Here is a 15,173-nt window from a genome sequence, read left to right on the forward strand (position 1 = left end):
TTACCACCAGTCACAGGTTACAAATCAATTGACAACAATGGCAAATGCAATAAGAGCTATCATCAGAGACTGTGTCTGAGTTCAAGAGGGCCTGGGATAGACATGTGGGATCTCTCAAAGAGAGAAAGTGATAATGGTTACTGCGGATGGGCAGACTAGATTGGCCATTTGGCCTTTATCTGCTGTCATGTTTCTATCAGTCCAAGAACACTGCTGAAGAAAATGCGTATCACTTCTGTGTAACATAGTCTTATCATAAGTAACCTCTTGACTATAGCAAGCTCAGCACCACCATGGCAGAAGAGTCTAGGTTAGTTTCAGGGTTCTGGAGGAGAAGGTCTATTTTCAAGACAGAACAGGAAAAATATGCTTGTCAATCCCACAAAAAACCAACAATAGGTAATTAGAGAAAGAGAAACTAAGCTACAACTTTTGTAAGTGTATCTTGATTGGTCTCAACCTTGAAGGAGAAAAACTGTGTTGTGAAAGATTTAACTATTCACTTCTTAAACAATCACCCGATGTCTCTCTTAAATTTGCCAATATAACTGGGTAGTGGTGGCAAGTCTCCTAATATGGGTAGCAAAATGGACAAACTTTCCAAATAAGAGCAAAAGGATGAGATCAAAATTTGGGATATATCCCTAGCTAGAGTAAAATAAGCAGATACCGTCAGACTGGGTGGTCCAAAGTCTTCATATCTGTGGGCATCTAACATACTAATTAAGATATTATTTTTGAGGTTCTCTATAACAAGCCAAAAATTATAAATGAACATACCCCCCACTCCTGGTCCCAGGTTTGGCATGGTTGGGGTTGGCTCAGTTGTAGTGCCGTTGCTAGTGGCAGTACTGCTACTAGTGGTATTTCCACTACTGCTAGTAGTTGACGACGTCTGTGTACCAGGCTGAGGAGCCCACGGATTTGGTAAAGGGTCTCTATTTTCTGTACGTGATGGCTGGTTGCCCAAGTTTGATGATGTGTTATTCACCAGAGAAGCAAATGGATTACCTCCAAACTGTAAACAAGTAGAGATATAGAAATGATAAATAGTAGTAGAAAAAAAAAATCCTGAGCTCCATGAAAATGTTCTCTGCAGTTTTGTGATAGTCTGTTCATTAAAACATATCATTCCAGTTCTCTTAAGGTAAACGTCTCACCTGCTCCTGTGCTGCATTAAGCATGGGCTCTTGAATGTCAGTATACATCCTTCGCAGGGCATTATAACCACCAGGAATACTTTCCAAGTTGCTAAGGGCTCTGTCTTGGTTCCTCATCATTTCCTGCATCATGGCTGGGTTTCTGGCAAGTTCAAGGGTCTGAGAAAATCACAAAAGCATTAATGTTATCAAGCATGCTTCCAAAATTCAGACATTGTATGAAATAGTATCAATGTGCATATAGTGTGCTTTCTCTCTAAGGGGATAATTTTATAATTGCAGATTATGTCTGAAAAAGTATTATTTTCCTTATTAGTCTTTAAGCCCGTTACATTAACGGATGCTAGAATAGATGTGTCTGTCTGTCTTTGTTTCTTTCTCTCTCTCTCCTTGGCCACTGTCTGTGTTCTTCTATCTCCCCCCCCCCAAGCAAAGCTGTCTGCCCCCAGCACACCCCTCCCCCCAAAGCAGCCCCCTTTCCCTCTCCCCGACTGTCTCTCCGTGGCCCCCTTCTGTATTCACCCCAGAGCAAAGCTGTTTGCCCCCAGCACAGACCTCCCCCCAAAGCAGCCCCCTTTCTCTGTCTCTCCATTGCCCCTTCTGTCTTCCCCCCACAGCAAAGCTGTCTGTCCCCAGCACACTTCCCCGCCCCCCCAAAGCAGCCCCCTTTCCCTCTCCCTATCTCTCCATGGCCCCTTCTGTCTTCCCCCCAGAGCAAAGCTGTCTGTCCCAAGCACACTCCCCCCCCCCCAAAAAAAGCAGCCCCTAGTGTTTAAGCCCGTTACATTAACGGGTGCTAGAGTAATTGTCTGTCTGTGGTTTTTTTTTTCTTTGTCCCATCCTATGTCCTTAGTGCCCCCAGTGCCGCCTTCCATGTCTTTAGTGTCCCATTCTATGTCCTTAGTGCCCTCAGTGCCTCCTTCCTATATCCTTAGTGCCCTCAGTGCCTCCTATGTCCTTAGTGCCCTCAGTGCCCCTTCCTATGTCCTTAGTGCCCTCAGTGCCCCTTCCTATGTCCTTAGTGCCCCCAGTGCCTCCTTCCCATGTCCTTAGTGCCCCCAGTGCCTCTGTGCTGTCCTTAGTGCCCCACTGCCTCCGTCCTGTGTCCTTAGTGCCTCCTTCCCGTGTCCTTAGTGCCCCCAGTGCCTCTGTCCTGTGTCTTTAGTGCCCCCAGTGCCCCTTCCTATGTCCTTAGTGCCCCCAATGCCTCCTTCCAATGACCCCCTCAATGCCTTTTAGATTTTGTTCTAACCACACCCTCCCCCCGAAGCCAGCCTGCCTGCCTCCCATCCCCCTGTGCAGTAGAACCTTTCATTTTTACCCCCCCCCCATTCTCCCATACAGTAGAATTCGGCATTTACAGCATGTTTCTATCTACCCCCTCCCCCCACGCCATGCAGCTGACCCCACTGACCCTCCCATCGTGAGACGAACACAAAACTCCCGGCTGCAGCAGCTCCACAGCACTCTAAACATTCTGCTTCGCGGCCTTTTGCTGTCCTGATTTCCTCGGTAGAGAAAATCAAGACAGTAGAAGGCTGAGAAGCAGAATGTTTAGAGTGCTGTGGAGCTGCTGCAGGCTGGAGGTTTGTGTTTGTCTCGTGGTGGGAGGCGTGGATGGTGGGGTCCGCCCGCAGGCACGACTGGTGGCCGTGCAGCACCTCCTTGAGCAGCAAGGGTCGGACGCGCACCACCACGCGCACGGGGCTCTCCTCGACCCAGGGCTTCGGCGCCATCGACGGAGGGAAAGAGGCGTGAGCCACACAGTCAAGGAAAGTGTGCCAGCTTCATCTCGTTTCTTCGGCGGCGGCAGCCACCCCCCCCCCTAGCTGCGATGCATCTGAGCTGGGGGAGCCAGCATCAATCCCAACCCCTTCCCCCCCCCATCATCTGTGGGCGCAGCAAGCCGGAAGCAGCGACTCCGACCTTTACCAGGCCCTCCAGTAGCTCCCACTCCCACATCCCTGCCCTCCCAGCAGGGAATTTTGAAAGCAGCTACACACAGCGGCGTGAGGTGGAGAGCAGGGAGGCTGTGGTGATGTAATACGTGTGCATGCGCACTCTTGCCAGCACACCCCGACAGATCAGGGATCAGAGAACATGGGGCGCGAGAGCGCATGCACGCTTAGCGTTTTATTATTATAGATGCAACCTCTGAAAAAGTACGTAAAAACTTGTTGCTTTGAAAATATCTCCTAAGCAGTTTATGTACTTACATTTACACCTGCTCTTTATCACATGATTTTTTTTGTTACTTTATACATATGATGATCAAATTTTCAAAGTATGTGTATAAATGCAAACTTTTCCCTACGAACCCATCTATTCAGTGCACTCTTAAAGCCTATACAGATGAAACTGTGTGCATATAAGGCAAACAATTATATAAAAGCCAGTTTCTGCAATGTACTGCTTTACCCATGGAAATTCTTTTGGAAAATTACTCGTACTATAGCTTAATCAATAATTTGGAAATAAATGCTACAGGCTATTGCTGAACTTGTAAAGAGATATAAGGCTATTACAATAAATAAGTAGGCAAGGTAAGAGAAGGGAGAATACACCATAATGATCAGGCTATTCATTATAACATTCTTAGCTGATCCTTTCAACTTTATTCAACAGAAAAGGCCAAACTTGCATGACTAGCCAAATAGTTTCAAGAGATCCCAAAAGGTAAAGTTGCTTATTTGTAACTAGGGATCTCCACAGATTGACGGCATAAATCACATAATAGGGATGGACAGTCATTTGCCAATAAAAGTGCAATGCTATTTGGGATGCACCAGGTAGGGGGGTCTAAGGCCCTGATTGGCCCAGGAGATTAAGGCCCCTCCTGCAGGGGTCCGGATTGGGGGGTTAGAGACTGGGCATTCCTCCTGCTGGCAAACTTTCGGGGGCGGGTGGTGATAGGTGTTGGCAGAAGAGATTGGCCGGGGGGGGGGGTAGGTTGTGGCAGGTTCCAGCAGGAGTGACTGGGCATCCCTCCTGCAGCAATCGTTGCAGGGGGTGTCTTGTGGGTGCAGGCAGGAGGGACTAAGCATTCCTTCTGCCGTCATCATTAAAAAAAAAGGGGGGGGGGAGAACAGTTCCACAAATATATAACCAGAGCTTATTTATTTTGATTTCTATCCCGTTCTCCCAGAAGCTCAGAACGGGTTACAAGTAGACATTCACAATCGTTTGAAAACAGACTAGTTATGACAACAAATAGGTTATAGTAGACAATAACAGAGCTTATTCTAGAGACCAGACTAGTCATAGTGAAGAGTACTAGGAGAAGTATATTGAGGAGGCAGTTTTTAATGGCCCGATTGGTGGAAGAGAAACTAAACTAAACTAAAACTAGGTCTTTACTGCTCTGCGGAAGGTCATTAGTGATTCTAGTGATCTGATCTGTGTGGGTAGTCGGTTCCATAGCTGAGGTAGGAAATGGCTGTAGGATTTTTTGTACGCCATACTCATTTGGAGGGACAGACAAGACATCGGTTAGAGAATCTTGGTTTTAGGTGAAAGACTGGTCCCTCCCATGCCAGGGATGTTAGCCCAGGAAGGGGCTCAGATTCCTGAAGCATAAAAGCTTTGGAAGAATATGGGCACCTAGTAGAATTTGTACCTCCCTCTTTCCCTGAAATGAAAATCAGTATTAGGTAAGCTGTTCTGGACTGCATGTGTTTCCAGAAGCACCTGCAGGGAAGTTCTTCATTTTTTCACAATGCATCCAGAATCAGCAGTGCATAAAGCTACAAGCTGCTGGGTCTGTATTAGGTTCATTTTTGGCTTACAAAGTCTTAAAGTTATAGAGCCTGCTTTAACTGCAAGCTATGCTCAGGCCAGCAGAGTGGCAGAAAAGATTCAGCAGAAATGCCAAAACAAGTGAAACCCAAAGCTGTAGTGCCAGCTTCTTCCTCTATTAGAAACCATTATGTGGTGTACGTGGCTAAAGTTTATTGTGCTGGAGACCTTGCAGATAGAAGGGGGGGGGCCTTCCCCACATGCCTTGGTATAGACACTTTTTTGCAAAAAATGCATGAACATGCGGGACAACGTTCCCTCTAAACTGCACACCTTCCTTCATCCCGCAACGCACTAGTCGCTGATTGCTGCTCACATGGGAGAGCTCTGCACATCAACCAATCAGGGAGACAGAGTTTGAGCTTGATGGCCAATCAGGAGCACTTCTACAGGGAAATGCTCCTGATTGGCTATCAAATTCCAGCTCTGTCTCCCCAATTGGTGGATTTGCAGAGCTCTCCCACTGATGAGCCTCGGCCATGAGACCTCCCCTCAAGAATCCCATCACCAATCTAGGCTCAAGCCTGCCATGTTAGTCTGCCTTGCACTTGCTCACCTTACAGACTCACTGCGGCTGTGCAGATGATTTACCATGGCAGGAGAGACTAGGTGGGCCTGAGACAGACAGCCATAGAGCTATAAGGCAGCATAACTCTGCAGCTCCGGACTACCCTGCATTAAATTGCACTTTATCTGCAAGTCTAACCCATGTCGAGTTTACAATCTCATTGGGCTTCTCAAGCCTGCCCACTCTCTCCCACCATGGTAATATTCTGTATAGCCACAGTAAATCTGTGAGGTGAGCCAACATGGTGGATGTACTGTGGAACGCGAACGAGGCAGGAACTGCAGGAAGAGTGCTGGTAGCATCAGATTCAAGCTTCGGGCAGGGACCAGGATTAGAACGGGAGCCTCTTAATTCCTCCAAGGCAAGCCTGGAGTTGTTACTCAGCATGTACCACATGCTTGAGACTCAGCAGCACTCTCATACAGCTAACTTCATTTTTCCACAGAGCTAGACCTCAACAGGTAAGAAAATGGTGAGGAAGGGATAGGCTCTGAGTTTGATTGGTAAAATTTATATTTAATGTTACTGGATTTCAGAGGGGGGGGGAACTCTACAGTGTACCCACCAACATTAAATATAAAACTTTTAAAAAATTAAAACCTTCCTCCTCGGCACTATAAGTTTTATATTTAGTGTTGGTGGGGGTTTTTTTTTTTTTTTTTGGGGGGGGCAACCTCAGGCATCACACAGTAATTTTGTGTTCGGTGAGAGATAGCCTCCAAAGAAAGGGGCAAAGTGTCCTCTCCAGCAAGCGATCCCAGGTGTTTCAGCCCCTCCCGATGCCCAGGTGCCAGCGGCTGCTGCCTATGGTGTGTGAGAGCTGCAGCCTCGCTTACTCTTTGCTTTCCACCAAGTGGTGAGGGCTATTTCTGGGAGTTCCTTCCCCAGTAGGGATATAGCCTTAAAAGATATAATAAGTGTATGTAAAAACCTTTAGCAAATGCAATAGGTTTATTTTTTGGGGCCTGGGGTCTTGATATTCGGTTGAGCTTGAAAATATAACATCTTTCCTCTGGAGACACAAACTTGTAGATGAGCTGTGACAATATCCAAACTGTGCTGAACTTTAAAATCTGAAGACCATGTTAAACTGCTATCAAAGACCGACATCAATGCTCATCTCACATTTGCAAACACACACCTGAATGATTGCCAAAATGGGAACTCTGGGGTTTAGACAGCACAGGTCCCATTATCTGGTGTAAAGCAAATACAGTATTTCACAAATAGAATATCATAACAACGTTAAAACATGGTGATGGTAGTGCTTTGCTTCTTGAAGACATGGAAAACTTGCCATTATTGAAGGAACCATGAATTCTGCACTGCACTAGGAAATCTATCAAAGATTTTCAACAGCAATGTGAAAAACTGATATCAAATTATAGGAAGCATTTGATTACAATTATTGCTGCTAAAATGTGGTGCAACCGGTTATTAAGTTTAATGAGGCAATAACTTGCTCATGGGGTGATATAAGTGTTTGGATAGTTTTGTTCTTTAAAGAAATGCATTGTGTGTTTACTCAGGTTCTCTTTGTCTAATATTACATTTTTGTAAAGAACAAAAACTATGCTGTGCAATATGACACATTTATGTAGTTTTTTAAAATTTTCTTTTTAGTTCAATATAAATAATTTAAACTTCTCAATTTTTTAATATAATTTGATATAATTTTCAAAAATTGCTTGTCTTATCAAAGCAGCAAAATCTGCACACTAAATCTGCGGCACACTAAATCCAATGCCCCGGCCAGAAGGCACCCGTAAGTGTGCAGAGGCCTATCTGGATGCGACCTGATTTGGTGGTAGGATCTGGGAGGTGCAGGGAGAGGGGAGATGCTGGCCAGGAAGAGAGCTATCTGCGCCAGATGACTTTCCACAAGATGTGCCTCTCGCCGCAAGAGGCACACCTGAAATCTCAGGAGGCACACAGTTTGCGATACACTGCTTTAAAGGCATGAGGAAACCAAGCTAAAAGAGGTTACTCTAAAATAAAATTCTCTCTCAAGTTTTCTCCAATTTTAAACAAAAATAATGTATACATATAATTAATATCATTTTTTTTCTGTTTAGAGCACAGAGCATTAAATACTAGCATCTAATTATATCCCCAGGTCTGCATCTCATCTCAGTTTTACTGAATCGTGCCACAAAGGAAGCAAGAACTACCTAATCCATATGATCCAGAATAACTTTGATGCCCTCTGATTCAGGTACTTTTGTAAACACAAGTATTGTCACATAGCATTATGATATATAGATAACATTAGTTTTGCAAAACTAATCTCAACACTTACTGGGCCTACCTTACAGCTCTGGTGATCCAGTGATGAGCTGCCCACACAGTCTCTGTACATTCCCGCATTTATGGTACAGAGACTGCAAGGGCAGGAGCATAGGAGGACCGCTCCAATGATCACCGGACCACCCGGGCTCTAAGGTAGGCTGGGGGTGGGGGGTATGCTGGGTGCAGAGCTAGCCAGATAGCTAGGGCAGAAATGCAGATTCCATGGAGCAAGGAGGGAAAGAAGGAGAAAGAAAGGATTACTAAATAAAAGGGGGTAAGTGTTCTGTTTATATTCATTAATCTGTAGTTATGGTTGCCCAGATACTGACTTATTTGCATAGGGGCTTTATCATCTTTTAACTATTATATGGTACTTAAGTAACGATCCTGTCAGACTTGTTACTAGAGGAAAGTTCTGATTTGAAATATTATGCTAAACAGAGAAACTAAAACTGCATTCCAAAAATAGAATGCTGGAATATGCTAATGAGCCAGCAATATAATTCAATCATAATGTTTTATGAATGAAAAACCACTTCCACTGAGGGGATCCCTCCTAACTTTGTGTAGCCTACTCCTGCTGGATTTATATCTTATCATTTAGAATTTATAAGTACCTTTAAGTCATGAATTGCCACACAAATTATGTCATAGACATCTGACATTTTTATATCAAATTAACAGCACAAATAAATGAAGAATTTAATAATTTATGACTTCTGATTTGTGATCCAGATATGATGTGGAGAGCCACAGCTACTGGACATTCCAGTCTTGATATATTGACTGAAATGAGGAAAAATTATCTTCACTTAAGCCCCATTCAGGACCAATGTCCTGAAACTGCTTGACTTTTTAGTATTTACATTTGATACAGTGCATCATTTGGGATATTTGGAAAATTTAGAGCAAGTCATCAGTTCTCCACAACAGCCCTGAATACTCAATGGTGCTACTCACCCATCAGAAAATGTGTTATCTATGCCAGACTCAGGAAGCAGTACCTGAACGCAAAAGTTTGCAGACAGAATCCAGCTGCTAATATAATAGATTAAGCCTATCTTCCCCATCCCAATAAACTAGCTTTCCAACCAATGTTTATCCATTAACTGGGGTTTTGTTGTTTTTTTTAACAGTGATGTACTCTTTGCAGTAGACATTATTAGATCATTATTAGATCATTATTAGATTATTAGATCATTATTAGATCATTAGAAATCCTTGCCTTAGCTTTCAGCTATTTGTCTGTACAAGCACCATTTGCCCGTACAAGCACCATTTGCCCAAGTTCCACACAAGTTTTCAAAAATTTCTAAATAGCAGTGTTGATGCTTTTACCTCCTTTTATATCATGCTACTGTATAAGCATTGTTTTCATTTTTAGTATACAAGTTATCATATAAAGTACTCAGTCTGATATAAACAGATCTATACACATACTTGTCTCATTATATCTGGATTATTAAGCATGTGACTAATCTCTGGATTTCGTTGGATCAATTGTTGCATCTGTGGATTGGCCATGATTAGCTGCCTCATGAGGTCTGGGTTGGACAGCATGCTCTGAACAAAAGGGTTCTCCATGATCTGAACCATCATCTCAGGGTTGGACATTAACTGCCGCTGCATCTGGCTCTGCAGCTCGGAGAAGTTTGATGTGTTCATGCCCAGGCTGCTCAAATTTGCCAGTCCTCCAAGGCCACCTTAAAATCACAAAACAAAATATTAATGCCTCCAGCATCTTGTATCCTCCTGAACTTTAACAGTCACAATATTTTCTCTGTGGCTGACTATATGCATTTGAAAACAAAAGCTCCCAAATCTTTACAAAGGAAAAAAAAGGTTCTTACCTCGATAATCTTTTTTCTAGTAGACAGACACTCTTTTCCTGAACCTGTGGGTAAGTCAATCCCTTCTCGTGAGAATTCTTGTAGAGAGCCTCATTAGCATTCTTTTGCTCCGCCTCCCATCCTTCTGGGCTGTCCTCCAATGCCTCAGATTCTATCAAAGCAAATGGTCAGCCTTGGAGAGGAAACAGAATAAGGAGGGCTATGGGGACTTTCCTGAGAAAACATGTCAGTTCTGCTCATATCAGTAACATACTGTATAATAGATAAAACAAAAATAACCATTTGTAATACGTAGGGTGAAAACAAACAAGTCACCAACCTGAGTGCAACCTGCACTAAGAGTGTGGGAAATTCTAGATACCTAGATTCATCAACACAGCAGTCACATCCTCTATCCTTGTTAAAACTGGATAAAGGAATGAAACAAAATGTCCAGATGCCCCAGCACATTCAAGACAGTAAGCAGGCAAATGAACATTTAACAGGGTGGGCTTCAGAAATGGAATGTCTGTCAGTTAGAAAGAAGATTATCACGATAAGAATCTAATCTTTCCTTCTAGTTTCACAGTCACTCTATTCCTGAACCTGTGGGATATATCAAAGAAGTCCCTCGAGTTTAGGGCAGGCCAAATGAACCTAATAGAACAGAGGATCTGCAGAGTCTTATTTGGCTGCCACTCTTTCTCAATCCCGAAGAAGTGATGGCAGGCAAGTGTACTTCTTGGTTGAAGTGGAAGCTGGAAACCACTTTCGGTAAGAAAGATGGGATTGTGAGTAAGACCACACCTGAATCTGAAATTCTGAGGAACGATCTGTGCATGACAAAAGTCTGTGGCTCTGACACTCATCGAGCTGAGACAATTGCTACCAAAAACACCGTCTTGATGGTAAGATCCATCAGAGAAGCTTGTTCTAGAGGTTCATAGGGCACTCTAGCTAGCGCCCAGAGGACCAAATTAAGACTCCATGCAGTAAAAGACCATCACACCAGACGACGGAGGTGTAAGATGTCATTAAAAAACTGGCCACATCTGGATGTGTGGCTAAGGCACACTTATTAATCACAAGCCCCAAAACACGAGAACCCTGCAATCTGAATTTTCATGGAGTCAACCACTAGGCCTTTTCCCAGACCTTCTTCCAGGGAGGTGAGCACCACAGATATTGGTGGCAAGCTCAAGTCCTCAATCCTCTGAGCACACCAAGTTAGAAAAGCACTTCCAAGCTTTTGCCTATGCTGCTATAGTTGCCTTCTTCCTACATCTTAGAAGGGTGAAGACCACTCCATCCAAATAGCTTTTATGCACTAGCATTGAGAGCTCAAGAGCTATGCCATAAGACCATAGCATTTTGGATACTGCAGGACAATTGGACCCTGCTTGATCAGCCAGGGATGACACAGAAGTTTGAGACCTTGATCTCTTCATAGATGGACCAGGTCTGCATACCACAGTCATCTCAGCAAGTCTGGTGCTACTAGAATCACCACACCCTGCTGCACCAAGATCCTGACCAGAAGTCTGCCTATCATGGGCCACAGAGGGAAGGCATAAAGACGACCTACCTTTGGCCAGGGTTGCACCAAAGCATTCAGACTTACGTTTCCTGGCTTGTATCTTCAACTGAAGAACCAAGCAACCTTCTTGTTGGCTGCCAATGGCATCAGATCATATGTTGGGTGCCCCCACCAATTCACAATGCAGATGAAGGCTTCCTGAGACAGTGATAACTCCCAGGGATCTAGGTCTTCTGGCTGAGGAAATCCGCTTGCACATTGTTCAATCCTGTCACATTTGCCCCTGAGAGTGCCAAGAGATGGGCCTCCACCCATTGAAACTGCATCTGAGCTTCCAAACGTATAACAGCATTCTTGGTGCCTCCCCCTGGTGATTGGCATATAGTCATGTGAAAAAATTGGGACACCCCATGAAATATTCAGTTCTTTCTTAAGAAATATTTGGTTCACATATTGATGTCAAATCTTTATTTATCTTTGGAAAAGAAAGTGATGTAATTGCAAGTAAACAGCAAAAATTTTCCTAGATTTACTCATGAAACAAAAGATATCCACTAAAATGTGTATTCTAACTGAAGAATAAATCATGACACCCTACACCCTAATAGCTAGTGTTACCTCCCTTTGGCTGAAATAGCTGCAGTGAGACGCTTTTTGTAGTCATCTACCAGTCTCCGACATCAGTCTGAGGAAAGTTTGGCCCACTCCTCAATGCAGAATTATTTTAGCTGTGAGATATTTAAGGGGGTTTCTTGCATGTACAGCTCGTTTCAAATCACCCCACAGAATGCCAATGGGATTAAGATCAGGGCTTTGATTTGGCCATTCCACAACTCTCCATTTCTTAGTTTTCAGCCAGTCCTTGGTGGATTTACTGGTATGTTTTGGGTCATTGTCATGTTGCAGGGTCCAGCTTTAATTTTCTTACAGACGGTATCACATTTTCCTCAAGCACCCTCTGATACAGAGTAGAATTCTTGGTGGATTCTATGATGGTGAGCTGGTCAGGTCCTGCTGCAGCAAAGCATCCCCAAACCATGACACTTCCACCTCCATGCTTCATAGTTGGTATGATGTTCTTATACTGGAATGCTGTATTTGGTGTACGTCAAACATGTCCTTTTCTGGTGTCCAAATAATTCAATTTTAGACTCATCTGTCCAAATAACACTACTGCAGAAGTCCTGGTGTTTGTCTACGTTCTCTCTGGCAAACTTCAGTCTGGCCTTGATGTTTCTCTTAGAGAGCAAAGGTTTCCTCCATTCACACCTCCCATGCAAGTTAAATTTGTGCAGTCTCTTTCTGATTGTAGAGGCATGCACTTTCACATCAATGGTAGCAAGAGACTGCTGTAGGTCCCGTGATGACATTTTAGGGTTTTTGGAGATTTAGCATCTTGCTGTCTGCTCTGGGGGTCAACTTGCTTGGACAGCTAGACCTGGGCATGTTGGCAATTGTTTGGAAAGTCCTCCATTTGTACACTATTTTCCGTACTGTGGAATGGCTAATGTCAAATTCTTTCAAGATCTTTTTAAATCCCTTACCAGACTTATAAATTGCTTCAATCTTTTTTCTGAAGGCCTCAGACAGCTCTCACCGCAGCAGTCATGAGCACACCAAACTAAATGTCTGAGGTTTAAGTAGAGTAAACCTCCTTCAAAATGCTGAGTAACGATGTTCTAATCATGTGCACCTGTGTGTGATTTGAGCCACTTTAAATGGAAGGATATGTGGGGGTGTCCTAATTTATTCCTCAGTTATAATACACATTTTTGTGGATATCTTTTGTTTCATGAGTAAATCAAGGAAATTTTTTCCAGAGATAAATTTAAAAAAAAATTTTTACATCTATATGTGAACATTTTTTAAAAAATAACTGAATATTTCATGGGGTGTCCTAATTTTTCCACATGACTGTAAGCTACCACCACGGTATTGTCCAAGAAATTCATACCACTTTATTCAGCAGCAGGCTCAGAAACGCCTGACGTGCCAGGCAGATGGCTCAAAGTTAACATAAGAATAGCCCTGGATCAGACCAATGGTCCCATCAAGCCCAGTAGCCTGTTTCCACAGTGGCCAATCCAGATCACTAGCACCTGGCAAAAAACGCAAAAGCAGCAACATTCCATGCTACCAATCCAGGGCAAGCAGTGGCTTCCCCCATGTCTTTCTCAATAACAGACTAAGGACTCTTCCTCCAGGAAATTGTCCAAACCTTTCTTAAAACTAGCTACACTATCAGCTCTTGCCACAACCTCTGGCAATGTGTTCCAGAGCTTAACTATTCTCTAAGTGAAAAAATATTTCCTCCTATTGGTTTTAAAAGTATTTCCCTGTAACTTCATTAGGTGTCTATTAGTCTTTGTAATTTTTGATGGAGAGAAAAATCGATCCACTTGTACCCATTCTACTCCACTCAGGATTTTGTAGACTTCAATTATATCTCCCCTCAGCCATCTCTTTTCCAAGCTGAAGAGCCCTAACCTTTCTTTCTTTATATGAGAGAAGTTCCATTCCCTTTATCATCTTGGTCTTCTTTGAACCTTTTCTAGTACTGCAGTTGATCGAACACTTCCTCTGAGAAGGGTCCAGCTTCCCTGAACCAGACGCCCTTTGCAATGTGCTTCCCAACAGCACAGGCTGGTATCTGTCATCAGTATTACCCACGCAGAGATGCAAATGGGAACTCCTCTGATGAGAGACTGGGGCTCCGACCACCAGGCTAGACTACGATGAGCTTCCACTGTCCAAGGTAGCTGCTGCTGAAGCACATCCCTCTGTGGGCACTATCAGGAGAGGAGCACATCCTGGAGTGGATGAGGGTGCGCCCTTGCCCAGGAGATTACATCCATGGTCGCAACCACTGATCCCAGCACCTGCAAATAATGCCAGGTCGGTGGAGTAGTCTTGCTCCAAAACTCCCATATCTGATGCAGAAGCTTCTCTCTGCAGGTTTCTGGGAGAAACACTTTGTATTCCTTTGTGTTGAACCGGATTCCCAGATACCCAAAGATCTGTGATGGCTCCAGGTGGCTTTTCTGAAAGTTGACCACCCAGCCCAGCTTCTACAGCAGTTGAATCACTCTTTGAACCGCTAGTCTGTCTTCGGGTTCAGACTGGGCATTTATTAGCTAATCATCCTGATACAGATGTACTTGTATGCCTACTCTGCACATGTGTGCTGCAATAACCCCCATTAGTTTGGTGAAGGTCTGTGGTGCTGAGGCCAGCCCAAAGGGCAAGGCCGCAAACTGGAAGTGTTGTTCCAGCACATGGAATCACAAAATCTTCCTGTGCTCTGGAAAAATGGAAATATGCAGATCATACAGAGCATTAGCTACATAGTCCACTCTAGACGTTAGAAACTGGTGATCTCTTCCGGCAATTGCTTCCAGATCATTGCACAACTTGGAGTAACAAGACCAGGCAACAAAAGATACTGCTGCAGCTGCTTTTAAACCTGAGGCTGCAGCCTCAGAGCTGCTTATGAACAAAATCCAGCCTGCAGTCCTGGGCATACTTTAATACCACACTGACTTCACTGGGAAGGGAAGTACTCTTGGTAATCTGCACCACCAGGGAAACCACTTTCAGTGGAACAAATAGCTGGCTAAATTCAGCATCCATCGGATAGAGACTTGCTATGGCTTGGGCCACCCAAATTGGTCCTTCTGGGACCTCCTAATGATCCATGAGCATGTTTGCAATGTCTTGATGAGAGGGAAAACTGGTGGTCTGTGCTTTTGTGCTGCTTATAAGCGAGCACTGTGTAGTAGAGGACTGCGGAGTCTCTATCTTTAATTCCTGCAGGAATTCCGTATCACCTACAAAAGTGCTGAAGACATTAACAGTCTGCGCAGTCTGGTCCTCTCCTAGATCGGGGCCTCCATCACATTCAGAACTGGCTCCCCTAGAGCTGAGGCAGCATCTCCTGGTACAGAGGATAGTAAAGGCACTGGAAGAGAGCCCTCTTCAGGGGGGTCACATGATGG

General features: G+C 44.1%; 1 protein-coding gene across 2 annotated transcripts in view; it reads right to left on the bottom strand.

The window, feature by feature from the left end:
- UBQLN1 (ubiquilin 1) overlaps nt 1-15,173 on the bottom strand; it is a 126,441-nt gene that overhangs the window by 55,947 nt on the left and 55,321 nt on the right. For both annotated transcript variants that reach the window (XM_033927563.1, XM_033927554.1), the window contains exons 4-6: nt 9,253-9,515; nt 1,161-1,319; nt 781-1,018 (exon numbers count right to left, since the gene is read on the bottom strand). In XM_033927563.1, the coding sequence (XP_033783454.1) occupies nt 781-1,018; nt 1,161-1,319; nt 9,253-9,515 (660 nt within the window). The remainder of the gene's footprint in view (nt 1-780; nt 1,019-1,160; nt 1,320-9,252; nt 9,516-15,173) is intronic.

Source organism: Geotrypetes seraphini, chromosome 1 (assembly GCF_902459505.1).
Source record: "Geotrypetes seraphini chromosome 1, aGeoSer1.1, whole genome shotgun sequence".
NCBI classification, from domain to species: Eukaryota; Metazoa; Chordata; class Amphibia; order Gymnophiona; family Dermophiidae; genus Geotrypetes; species Geotrypetes seraphini.